Source organism: Echinococcus granulosus, assembly GCF_000524195.1.
Source record: "Echinococcus granulosus chromosome Unknown EG_S00022, whole genome shotgun sequence".
In the NCBI taxonomy this organism is placed as follows: Eukaryota; Metazoa; Platyhelminthes; class Cestoda; order Cyclophyllidea; family Taeniidae; genus Echinococcus; species Echinococcus granulosus.
The window spans coordinates 862,814-874,802 of NW_020170402.1; the positions used below are offsets into that span (position 1 = coordinate 862,814).

Below are 11,989 nucleotides of genomic sequence, written 5' to 3' on the forward strand. Positions count from 1 at the left end.
CAGGATGGTGATGGTAGTGTTATTTCAAGCCAAGCCGAGGGACAATGTACTAAAAGAAAAGGCATTGCATGCAAATACACGGCTTGTCTATCCTGCCAATTTATTCGTAGTGGTCACATTTTTTGCCATTTTAATGAAGTCAGAGCTGGCGATTGCTTATTTGGTTATTTAATGGTGTGAAGGAATGCATGAATTCGGGAGGTGCGGATTAATCCATGAGTGACGAATAATTGGATTAGTTCAGAGTAGATGAATCTGTTGTTACTGAGAATTGGAAGAGATGGGGAGGTAGATGGATGTGTGGAGAGATGGATGAGGGTGAATTGGAAGTTGCACCAAGATATATTAGATGAAATGTTGACTCTGCGATATATGGCAGGTGAGAGCAAAAGTTAAGTAGATGTATGGATGAATGCATTGGGAATGAAAATGCAAATCAACAATAGAATACTTATGCAGATTAATGCGTGCATAAAGGAATGGATTAGGAGCAAATGGATAAACAGTTTAGATTTGTGTGAAAAAAGGGAAGCTAATACGAATGGGTGATTGTTCAAAGTTAAGATGGATGGGTATAGCATTGGTGGATCAAAGATGAGCAGAGGAATAGACAAACAGGGACAAAAATGCTTCCACGCCATTGGTGACACCTGACACCCTTTAATTTGCCAGCCGAATAAAGTCATTTTTTGTGCAAGAAGCTGGACAATCACTTATATAAGCTAACGTATTTATGCTATATTCATGATTTAGCTAAATAAGGACAAATTTGTTCAAATGCTTTAGGAATTTGCGTCGGGCTGCCTTTACGAATAACAAAAGTGAATGAGGATTCACCTCGTCCCAAAAACTCCGCCGAAGGGGGTACTTCACGAGGGCGAGATAGGTACCTACACGACGCGACAAGTGCCATCTATCTATTCCGAAATATATCAGGTGTAAAGGAATGACTCGCCAAACTGCGAGACACGTCAATCGACAGTATACAATCCATCCTGCTCCCCATGTCGATGCTTCTGGTTGTTGTTCTTCCCGCCATCCGGCCTATCTCAATATTTCCTTCCCTATGCCATTCTACCTTATATTTGGCCAAAGCGTTACGGAATGCAGAGCAGGCGGATATGTTTGACAATGAGGGCAAGTTATGCCATCCCTAAGGCTTCGTGTACACTAGTTAGCTGCTTACATTCATACCAGCTAATTTATTCACATATAATTAATGCAGTCGCGCTGGTACATGCAATTCTTACACAAATAATACCTCCTTCAACAAGAAATATGAGCCATTATGTTTACTTGTCAACAAAAGTAATGTTAGTACAAAAAAGGATGGGAGAGTGATGAATGGAAGTGAAAAAGACTACGAAGATCTTTTTTACTTATACTTTAAACTAATATTTTCTTTTTCGTCTTATTCTCCGCCTTTCAAAATCATTCCATTTTCCCTTGCAACCGAACGCTCATCCCTTTTAGCTCCCACTGCGGGGAATAGCCAAAGCAGCCTCCTCCGTGGTAAAATGCACTTATTTGCATAGGCTTAGCATTAAGAATATTAATCAGGAAGCCACATTTGCCGATTATCTACTCCCCGAGAATCCCCAGAGCAGATTAGCTAAATTCATTTCCTCGTTTTTACTCCATACTTCTTGCACCACATCTCTGATGCCTCTCCAATGCGTCTACAAACACACAAGCAGCAGACGTACTGAACTACAAGAACTGACTGCAAACCATTTACCAATTGCAAAAGCGCTGTACCATGTGGGTTGAACTAGCCTCGTGACGTTTCAATATCTTACCATACCTAGCCCTTCCCGTTTTATCCACCTCCTTCACTTCACGCAAATTCACTTTCATGCCCAACCATTTATTGCAATGCAGTGGAATGCGACTAGATGCGACTGAACTCATTTACTACTACATGCGCCAGTCAAAATAAAGTAGAAAGACTTCGAGTCCAAATGAGGCATTTTATTCCGTGTCACAGCCATTAGTAATTAACATGCACATGCAGAACCATCCGACGCCTTCAACATGGGGGAATCACCCTATTGCCTTCTCCCTTCCCAAGCCAAATTCCGTTCACACCTCCTTCAGCATCTCATTCTCCTCCGACTGTGCTCTATGCTCCAGAGCATTCCGTCTTGCATCATACCTCACTAGGTCATATCCCTCTCACTAACATTAAAACCTCTACAGTCCCGGTACTTGACCCACCCACAAGTGCGTAATGCGGAAAATGAGCTCTCAGGGTATTTCGGTAAAGTCGGAAGCCCCTCTTCTTTTGTTTTCCTTTGGTTCTCTCACTCTAATATCTTCCGAATCGCAACTTCATTTTCCATGCTTCTCCTCCTTTTCTTCTACATCAGCACGATACTGCGTTATTGACGTCACGTCTTTGAAGGTTGACGAGGTTTCTCGATTGATAATTTTTACGTTGACTGTCACTTTACGTATCGGCGACTTGTAGCCTTTACCATGTTATCATGCCTGCCTATTCAGTATTGTACTAAGACGATAGATTGGGCGTTAGATATTCTGTGTCTAAAGTTAAGTGATTTCCTTTTTTTGCTTTGTGTGCTACAGTAGAATCATAAAATGTCTAGGTGACTGCCATGATCACTAAATGGTGTGGGAAGAATATGGGATAGTCTTAGTTGAAACACATTCCACGTTTACATCTTCCCTTTTCATTTCTATTCAAAGCATGCGTTGAATGTTAGCCTACATAGCAATGTTGATGGTGGAGGAGAAGATACGGCTTCCCCCTCTCCAACTTGTGTGAAAGGCTTTTCTAACTTTACGCAGCTAGAAATCTGCAAAGTTTGCTAACAAAAAAGGAACGAAAAGGAAACTTTGTTGCCTGTGAGAGCAGCAACACTAAAAGTTTTCCACCGTCAAAATTTTTAACATTTGTATTTTATTTTGTAACAGGGAACACTAATTTTGCAAAAGACTATTAAACATGCGTGTTTTCAAGGCAAATCACGAGTTACTCTCGAAGAAAAGTGGGCCAAAAATGATGGTATATTGAATGAAGGAGGCTGTGCAGTGAGGTAGTCAGGAGAGTATCACCCGAAGCGCCGCCAGTTTAATGCAAGTCAACTTGTGGTTGCTTAGCGCACCTCACGGTGAACCAATTGATGGAAAGAGACAATACGATATAACCGGCACCTTAATATATGCCTAAGCATTTCTGGTCTGTGTGCAGTTGAAAGCTGTTTTTGGTCCTGGACAAGAAAATACATCTCCCGATTTCAACCACGGTATGTATTGTCAGATAACTTTCTTTCAATGCATTTTCATATCGCAGCTAAAACTCTGCTCCACCTCCTACATAGAATTGAGTGTGAGGAAGTCCAACGAACTCTTAAAGCAGGAGTTATTCGATGCAGCAAAATCATTAACTTGGTAGAAGATCAACGGTTCTGCGTATAATTTTAGCGCCCACGTTTGATCAAATGCTCTAAGCAGATATAAAAGATGCCTCCTTTTGTGCGGATTTAAAGTCGTTTCTCTCATTTGAGAAAGTAGTAGGAATTTTTAGCCTCTGACGAAACCAAATCCCAATTCACACGGGTTACGTCTTAATTGTGCCTAAAATTGCTAAAAAGTACTAAGAATCCCGGTGAAGGTAGTTAAGACATCGGCCAACATTAAAAACACACGCGTGCCTAAGTTGGCAATTATGTGATCCCGTTAAACTGAGGAAAAGTGCCACGTTACTATATTTCTGGTTGGTTTTCGAGAGACCATGTAACTATCTAGCCTGGGCAGAAGTAAAATTGGGAAGTGTTGGAGTTTGCGCCGCATCAGCCAGTAATGTAAATGAGTGAACAGAGCAAACGCATCAAATGACCAAAGGGAATGCGATTTTCTAGGTTGCCACCAAACATTGTATCATGAAGCTTATGTTAAATGCTGAGCGCGTCCCCTGGGACAAATCACCCAGGTAAGTGATGTACTGAAACATACACTGCATCCAAAAGGAGGTACAAAAATACGATCCTTTTATTCCATCTTCCCAACTTGCGATCATTGATAATTGCAAAGCATGCTTCTCAAACCTTTCCAAATTTGCTGAGTGGGATGCGCTTAAACTACGTCCTCTACCATCAGCTGCCAGCTGCCGTCAACCTCCAATTAACAGCATAATCAGATTGATTAAGAGCCGTGTATTACGACGAAATTAACAAAACCTGTGTATATACCCCTAGATGTTAAAAGTGTTCACGCTGTTGGCGATCGCCAGTATCATCTGCAATTGCCTAGCCTACCTCCATCTTCCAGAAAGAGGACCTTTCGACGAACTGAGCTTCGACGAGGTTCACAACGCCTTCAAGAATCTTGCTATCTTCCTCCGCAAAAAATACACTGACGGTTACTTCTTTTTGCCCCTTGACGCCAATTCCACCTCCGTGCCAATGCACGCTCGCACCAGGGCACTGCACGTTGCACTGGAGGTGCCCTCCAAGCACAAGCGTGAAGGAAGACATTTCACACGACTAGCCAGAATTGCTCTTTACACTCCTGGTTCAGAGTACGTGCATGAGTACCTCGTAGGTACCACACAGACCAATGTAACTATCACTGAGTCGCGAAGAGTCCCCGCGTTGAAACGCCCTGTGGATGAGATCGAAATGAGAGCATTGGACCACTTCCTTAGTCAAACTTGCACCGGAGAGTTCGGTCAATTTCTGAGTCTGTACTACGGCGCCACTTTCATGTATGTTGAGGATGGTCAATTTGCGCTGCCAGCCTGTGTGCAGTCAACAGAGAGACAAGCTGGTCAACATGCGGCTCCATCCAGCTTTCATTCTTGTCTATTTTCCATGTTTGCATCTCCCAGGGTGACTTTGCAGAGGCCCAATAGACGAGTCTCGGTGTTTCGACTGAACCGATTTGTGCCACCGTATAATCAACATCCAATTGATGTACACATTGAGGTCAGTTCGAACGCATAGCATTATACAGTCTTTGCGATTTGACAGTTGGAGTGAAGTGCCATAGATTCTTGACTAAGCATAAGTGCCCTTTTTGAACAGCTTTGTGCCGTTACACAATACAAAGTGAAATATGGCTAGCTGAAGTCTTTGCAAATGCTATTGTGAGGACATTTTTGTCATGCAAAAGATATTTTATTTGCTCATAGAGTAGAGAAGTGGTGTCTTGTTGTGTGCAACACGAAGGTAGCACAAGTGAGGCATTGTATCACCATTGTGAAAGTCAAATTGCAAGAGCTGAATGTTTTATTTGATGTCTAAACTGCTCGTGAGGTATTTCCGTGCAAGCACTTAAAATGATGGATTTCAATCACTCGAACTTTGTGTTTTACACGGGAGCTTTCTATGACCATGACTCTCCCACTTCAGCTGTTCAATTTCATTTACACTCGCTTTGGCCTTCGAAAACCCTAGCACAAACATTGCTGTGAGGCTCGGTAATCTTTTTTTGTGATATTGTACCATGCACAACTAGACTTGTCTAAATGTCAATGACGCACGTAGTATTGCAAGTATATCATTTGACAAAACAGACCTAAAACACCTTCAGCACCTGGTTTTCAAACATAGGATATGCTTGACATGTACTTAACTTGACGTTAGAGAATAATTGAATCTGGAAGCCTTCTTATTGCCCATGTAGGCAATAGGTGATAGCGCGTGTTTGTCTTCCAAAGGTCAGAGGTCCCTGCTAGCCCTGTTTTAATCTTTACAAGCCTGCTTAAAAATCCTAGAGCAAACAGAAAGGGGAAGATGACTAGTGCGCCTCATTGACAAATCGTAAAAACAATCTGGGTAACCCTATGTTTGCTTACGCGAAGGTGCTATTTTCTCAGCATAGCACAAAAGTTCGTCAGTGTTTTGTTCGTACAACGCATATATTTGCCGAAGCCAGCAGCTGGTAGGGAAGTCGTGATAAATTAACCCCCCACATCATGCAAGAGGTACAGAATGCGTGAATGGAGAGGAGCAGCCTAACAGTGGCCAGCCGATAATAAGCATAACTACGATTGCCTATCCTCCTTTCTTTCAGCCAGCACTTTTTTAGAACATCACGAACTTGGCTACAGGAAAGTACGGATGGGTGTTTAGCCTTCAATTCGATCCGTGAGAGTGGGTTCCAACGCAACAGTGGATTTGGTCATGTGATAGGCACCAAAACTTCACCCTTCGTTTTGCTTAATGTATTCCATTTAAAGACTTGATAGATTAATGCAATTGTGCCGATAGGTTAAGATTGGTTACCTTAAATCTGTGTGAGCGGGAGTTAGAGCCTCTTTAAAATATGCTTGATGAGAGTTATGGTAAACATAGTCACTACTCCGTAGTGCAGAGCTCATTCGTTCTAATCTACCTACAACTTTCAGATCGACCACACTGAAACTGAACAGTCATTTTGGAGCGTCAGTGGACTGAGCATACAGGGCCACCGATTCCAGAGTATCAACGAATTCTTGTCGGTTAAACCTAGATGGTCAAGCCTCTTTGTTCGCAAAGTCAACTTTACAAGTCCTTTTATGGACAGTCATACTAGGCTGATAAGTGGTCTCTGCCCACGCGCTCAGGCATCATCCACCAAATCCTTCCAGGGTAAGATTGTGGACAAGCACATATCCTATGGACCGTGGGAGTTTGATGTTGCAGTTCGCCACGAAACTGGCATCCGTTTCTACAATGTCTACTTTAACCGTCAACTAATGATGCATGAGGCTGGACTAGACGAAACCGTCACCATTTATGGTGGTGAAACACCCTTCATGCGTGCTCTCACCTCTTTGGAATCCATGTTCGGTGTTGGTTCGCTGACTTCAGAACTGTCCCCCGGTATAGATTGTCCTGTTGACGCTGTCTTTCTCGCTGTACCCATCATTCCAAGTCCTTCTGTAGGTGTAAGGACAGTGCACAATGGAATCTGCATTTACGCTTCATCCGCAAACGTGCATGAGGGCCCACTGCGTCGATACTTTCGATCGCATGGGGAGAACCAAATGCATCCAGACTCAGGTTATGCAACAGGGGTGGTCAAGAAGTCGCTCTATGTGGTAACCCAGGCTGCCATTTTCAATTATCACTATGCATTTGTAAACATTTTTTCGCCAAGTGGAAGCTACGCTAGTTACGTGGTTCCATCGGGCTACATTCACGTGGATGTGCCCGCTTCTACTGATCACCTTTTCGGATATGTATCCTCCAAACTTGATCTGCGATTCACCATTCACACCCACCACTTCCTCTTCTTTGTTGACGCACTGGGAGCTAATAACTCTGTGAGTTTTTGAGTTTTAACTTGAGATGATGATTGGTACATGCCTATGTGCATGTACTCATGTCTTTTTTTGAACTCTGCAAATAGGTTGAGCAGACACGGGTGTACGCAGAAGGGCAGAACGGTAAACTAGACCGCATGAACATGAAGGTGATGAAGGTGAGGACAGAGCGAGAGGGTAGATTTCAACAAAGCGATCCAACCACCCATCTAGCTCTCTGTTTGACTGGTGCTACAAGTGGTGCCAACTCTCAGTGTCTGCAGATCACCAATACTGCTCCAGTACCATCGATGGTATCGCGGAATTCATCCCGTTCATTCGCCTGGATTCGGTAGGCTTTCTAACCTCTCAATAAACCATCAAACATGGAGGGATGGACTCTCAGGTTTGCCAACGATCAAAGAGTTCCTTGCCGTTACACTGAATGACTTTACTGACAATGGCAGGTCTTGGGTTACCTTAGAGGAGTATTATAACCTTCTCATTGATTCAGTTGATGAGGTCTTACAGACGGCCCCGAAAATCTTATTTGCTATTGCGTCCTATTTCTTTCGTTTCATACAAATCAAGCAATTTTTTCGAAATGCTGAGTTTGCGAGTTTGTATTACCTACCACTGGCCATTCGAGATTCTGGGTTTATTGAGAAGGCGTATACAACTGTCTCACCGCTTTGCTGATTTACCTAATACTAAAAAGGGAATGGCTTTTAGCATCAAAGCAAGATAGACTATTCTCGTTAGGTAGTTGGTAGAAATCGTCTATAACTTGTGGATCGCTGCACCACTGCAAATGATATAAAGGGAACTAAGAATGCTGCTACTCATAATGATAAGTAGGCGGGCCAATCTTTGGCGAATAACGAAACCATGATATGCTGTTAGGCTGTCCGAGTTCAAGCTCAACTGTACTACTCCTAAGTAAGTTCACTTCCCCTAAAGAAGCATTTCTTTTTTGCAAACACATACTTCTATTGGCTACAGAAGGCGTAAAAAGGAGACATGTACTTAACAAATGCAAAGTACCTGAAAATATGGGTAGCATCGTGAGACGATTGGGTTGCTTGATTGACTTGAATTGTAAGGGGAGCCAAATGCACTCATGTGAATTAAGATTTGGCTGCAGCTGCTAATGTTGTTTAAATTATTTGCCCTTGGAGGCAAAACACCCGGCCACTTTCAAAACCCTGAATCTCGTGCACGACTATGTAGTTATCTGATGTCAAGGAAAGATGAGATTATCGCTTGGAGGTCTACGCTAAAGATAAACAGAGGACGAGATTAGGAATGAAAATACAACAGTCTTTTGCTTCCTTCTCCCATCCATGCCTCCCTTTCTCTCCCCCTGGCTCGTAATGCAAAGTGTAGCACAGGGCTGTGCAAAGCAGAGTGGTAGTTGGTGTGGACAAGAGTGCATTCTGCTTCATTATCCACCGTAATACCTCCCTGTATAATTCCTATTTCTTTGTCTTATTAAGGCGGAACGGGTTTCACTTGTGTTCTTTAGCACCCAATCAGCACATAACACGGAGAATGCACATCGCAAATGACTTACAATGCTGCTGCACAAGTATACTCACAACACAAGTTGGCACCATCTGAACGCGATAGACTCCGAAACACTCAACTTTAAACAAGCTGTGCCATTCTCTCTAATACATTTACTTGATTTTTAGACCTTTGAGACACTGATCCCTTTAAATTGCAAGTGTGCTGTTAATAATAACCTAAGCGTGCTCGTATGATTTGTTGCAAAAAAAGGCTAGTCTTGCAATCCAGCAATTGACACTTCTTATTTGACGGCCCAAAGAGATTTAAACTCTTCCTGTAACTCTCTGTAGGCAAAGCCTGTGGTTTACCAAGTACAAGGAGAATGAATTGCGCGCCTCGTCTATTTACAACGGCGTCGACTTAACCGATCCTGTTGTCGACTTTGCCACCTTCAGCACATATGAAACACTGGATGAGGTTAGTCAATTCCATTATTGTAGACAGGCCAATTTAAAACTTCATTTACAAGTATTTTATATTTTCTCATTAATATTGCAGCCAAACTGAACGTGGAGCTGGTAAATGGTCAATAACATAACATAACATACTATTAGCTGGATGCTCTTGGTAGATGAATGACTGCAAGCATGATTGGAAGCGTAGGTGTATGAGATCGAGGAAGTAAGATGTTGACAAAAAATTTTCTAAATAATAGTGTCTATCCCTACACTCTTATGAAAAGCTGCTTCAAAAGCACTGAACAAGTTTAAAAGTACCACGTCGCTTAACCGAATCGGTTGTGCTAAATATGATCTTCTCCTTTTCCTTTTTCGTGTCCTTAACCCTATTCTTAGGGCATACAATGGTCTTCAGGGCAAGTGGTAAGGAATGGCTTGCGTTTACTTATAGGATGTGGTAATGTGGATAAACATTGGCTTCATTCACATTCCAGTGAATGAGGACATACCTCACACGCCCAGCAAGGGTAGTCAACTGGGACTTATTCTGAGTCCGCAAAACTTTTTCCCACAAAATCCCGACGGCCCTACAAGTACAGGCTACGTCTTCACAATCGATGTAAGTGGGTGCCTTGGTCAAAGACTGTGAGAAGTTGACTATACTGAAGCATTTTACATTTGGTGAATTGTGCGGCGCCAAATGGAAAGTGTGTTCCTATTTATTCTGCATCTAAGTAGGGTACCGCCCAAGAAAGGCAAGATATTGAAGAGTCGATGGAATTGTCTGTCCATTTGAGAAGAAAAGCTTAGAAAGCTCGTAGACGTGAACACATTTCGATGAATGCATGTTGACCCAATTGATGCTGATGGGATGTGTCAAACCCTACTGATGATTGGAGAGGAGTGTTGCATCTTGCAAGTGCTTCCAATTCACTAACATCTTACCCTGATCACAACTAAAAAGTTGGATTATTTTTAAGTCAGATGGGACCAAACTGAATCAAAATGGATCAAAGTTTTTAAACTGTCCATATTGTGTTTATTTAATCTAACCATATATTTCTGTTAAATGCCTCTTAACTCCCTCCTTTCCGGTGCTAATATACTTATATCACAAAAGCAGGGATTCTTGAAAATGCATTAAGTTAGTGCTAATAAATGTACCAACTAGCGGAAGAGACAAGTAAACGAGCAAACAGAACGTGCGTTTTAATTGCCTTTCAGATTTCTCAGCCGAAGTTAGTCGAAACTGTGACTGAAGGCTTACTCTCCATAAAGTAGCTGCTTCTTACGTCTCTGCTTACTTCTTGCTCTATAGGCATAATTTTACTTGCTATTACCTCCTAGAGAAAGGAGTGGATAAATGGCTATGTTGAATCGCCGCATCCCGATTGTAAACTGGCCAACGCCTCAATCGTTAATTTGCCGGACTGAACAAAAACCCATTAAAAGTGACCGCGGATATCTACAACAGATCCCGTCGCTTTTTTCTTTTACTATTGTCTGTGTAATGAAACAGCACTTTATGCACCATGTGGATAGTAGCCTAAATGTGTCCATCTATCAATATGCTTCTTGTGTTTTAATGAAATTTACCCATATTGAATAATTAAAAAGGCTTCTTTATCAAAACAATCCGTACTCACTGGCATTGTAGAATACTATCTTAGTTTTTCGCTTGTCATTAGAGATTTTATCAATGGTAACCACTAGACATTCCGACAGGAAGACTTTTGATTGACTATATTACGGTGTTCGTTATAAAAAGGAATTGAAATTCCATATCAAAAGACACACTCAGTCAGTGGTCCCAATCACGACGGCTGTCATCAAATGAGAGAAAAAATGAACACGGTGCTTGTGGCAATGAAAGGTAGAATATCGAAAAGATGGAAAGGACGAAGGAAGGATTCTATCACTACTGAAATGCAACATAGGAATGAAGTCTTTGCAATTAACTTTTCATAACCGAGTGCGAAGGGAAGATTGGAACTGTCAAAGACTGCATAAATTACATAAAAAAGAATAAGGTTTAAGACACAGAGCAGACTGGAGCAAATCAGCACAGGGTCCATGTTGATTCAGAAATGCTAGTGCTCTGGTAACATGGCAATTTCAATACCTATCCACTCATTAATTGCTGTGGCTACACTCACATCGAATTTATCTATCCCTCCATTCATGCATTGATTCACCTACCCATACATCCATTAGTCCACCTATTTGACCAAACAGTTGCCCATCTATCTATCTGACTTATAACAACCATAGAAGAGAAATATAACACAAAAGCAGTAATGTAAAATATGGCAAGCAGGCGGGACCAATGGGTGGAGCACTGAGTTGTGATGGCTAATTAAAAAGGTGTTCTTTCGTGCATAGGTGAGTTTAGAGGCCTAAAATAAGAATTAAGGCGTAAACATAAGCTAGCAAGAGGGAAAAAGAAAAAGTTCTACCTACTGACCTATGGTGAGATATACAAGGAGAAAGTGAGGGATGTATGTGCATTGAAAATGAATGAATAGAGTTGATACATTTAGGAAGTGCTTCAGTTTACCGTCTTTGTCAAGGATCACCTTGCTTCGCCCTTAATTTTTTTTATAATCTTTACCTAAATATTCCTTTTTTATTCTGTTACACTGATTAGATCACAGTAGGAAGAAATGAATCATTCAATATTAGAAATTCGCCAGCCACTCAATCGGCTTTTTAATCATCCATCAATCAAACCTCCTAGAGAAGCATAACTCTTACTTTCGTTGAAGGGCTTTGC

The 11,989-nt window shown here is 41.8% G+C and overlaps 1 protein-coding gene across 1 annotated transcript; it reads left to right on the forward strand. All coding sequences in view use genetic code 11, as the record gives it.

The window, feature by feature from the left end:
* Positions 1–2,230: 2,230 nt before the first annotated feature.
* Positions 2,231–10,650, forward strand: EGR_03941 (Amiloride-sensitive amine oxidase [copper-containing]; the record flags this gene model as incomplete). The annotated part of the gene is made up of 8 exons (XM_024493190.1): positions 2,231–2,260; positions 3,212–3,266; positions 4,228–4,946; positions 6,371–7,270; positions 7,357–7,601; positions 9,109–9,235; positions 9,668–9,835; positions 10,564–10,650. The coding sequence occupies 8 exons, from the start codon at positions 2,231–2,233 to the stop codon at positions 10,648–10,650; spliced, it is 2,331 nt and encodes a 776-aa protein (XP_024352462.1).
* Positions 10,651–11,989: the final 1,339 nt, after the last annotated feature.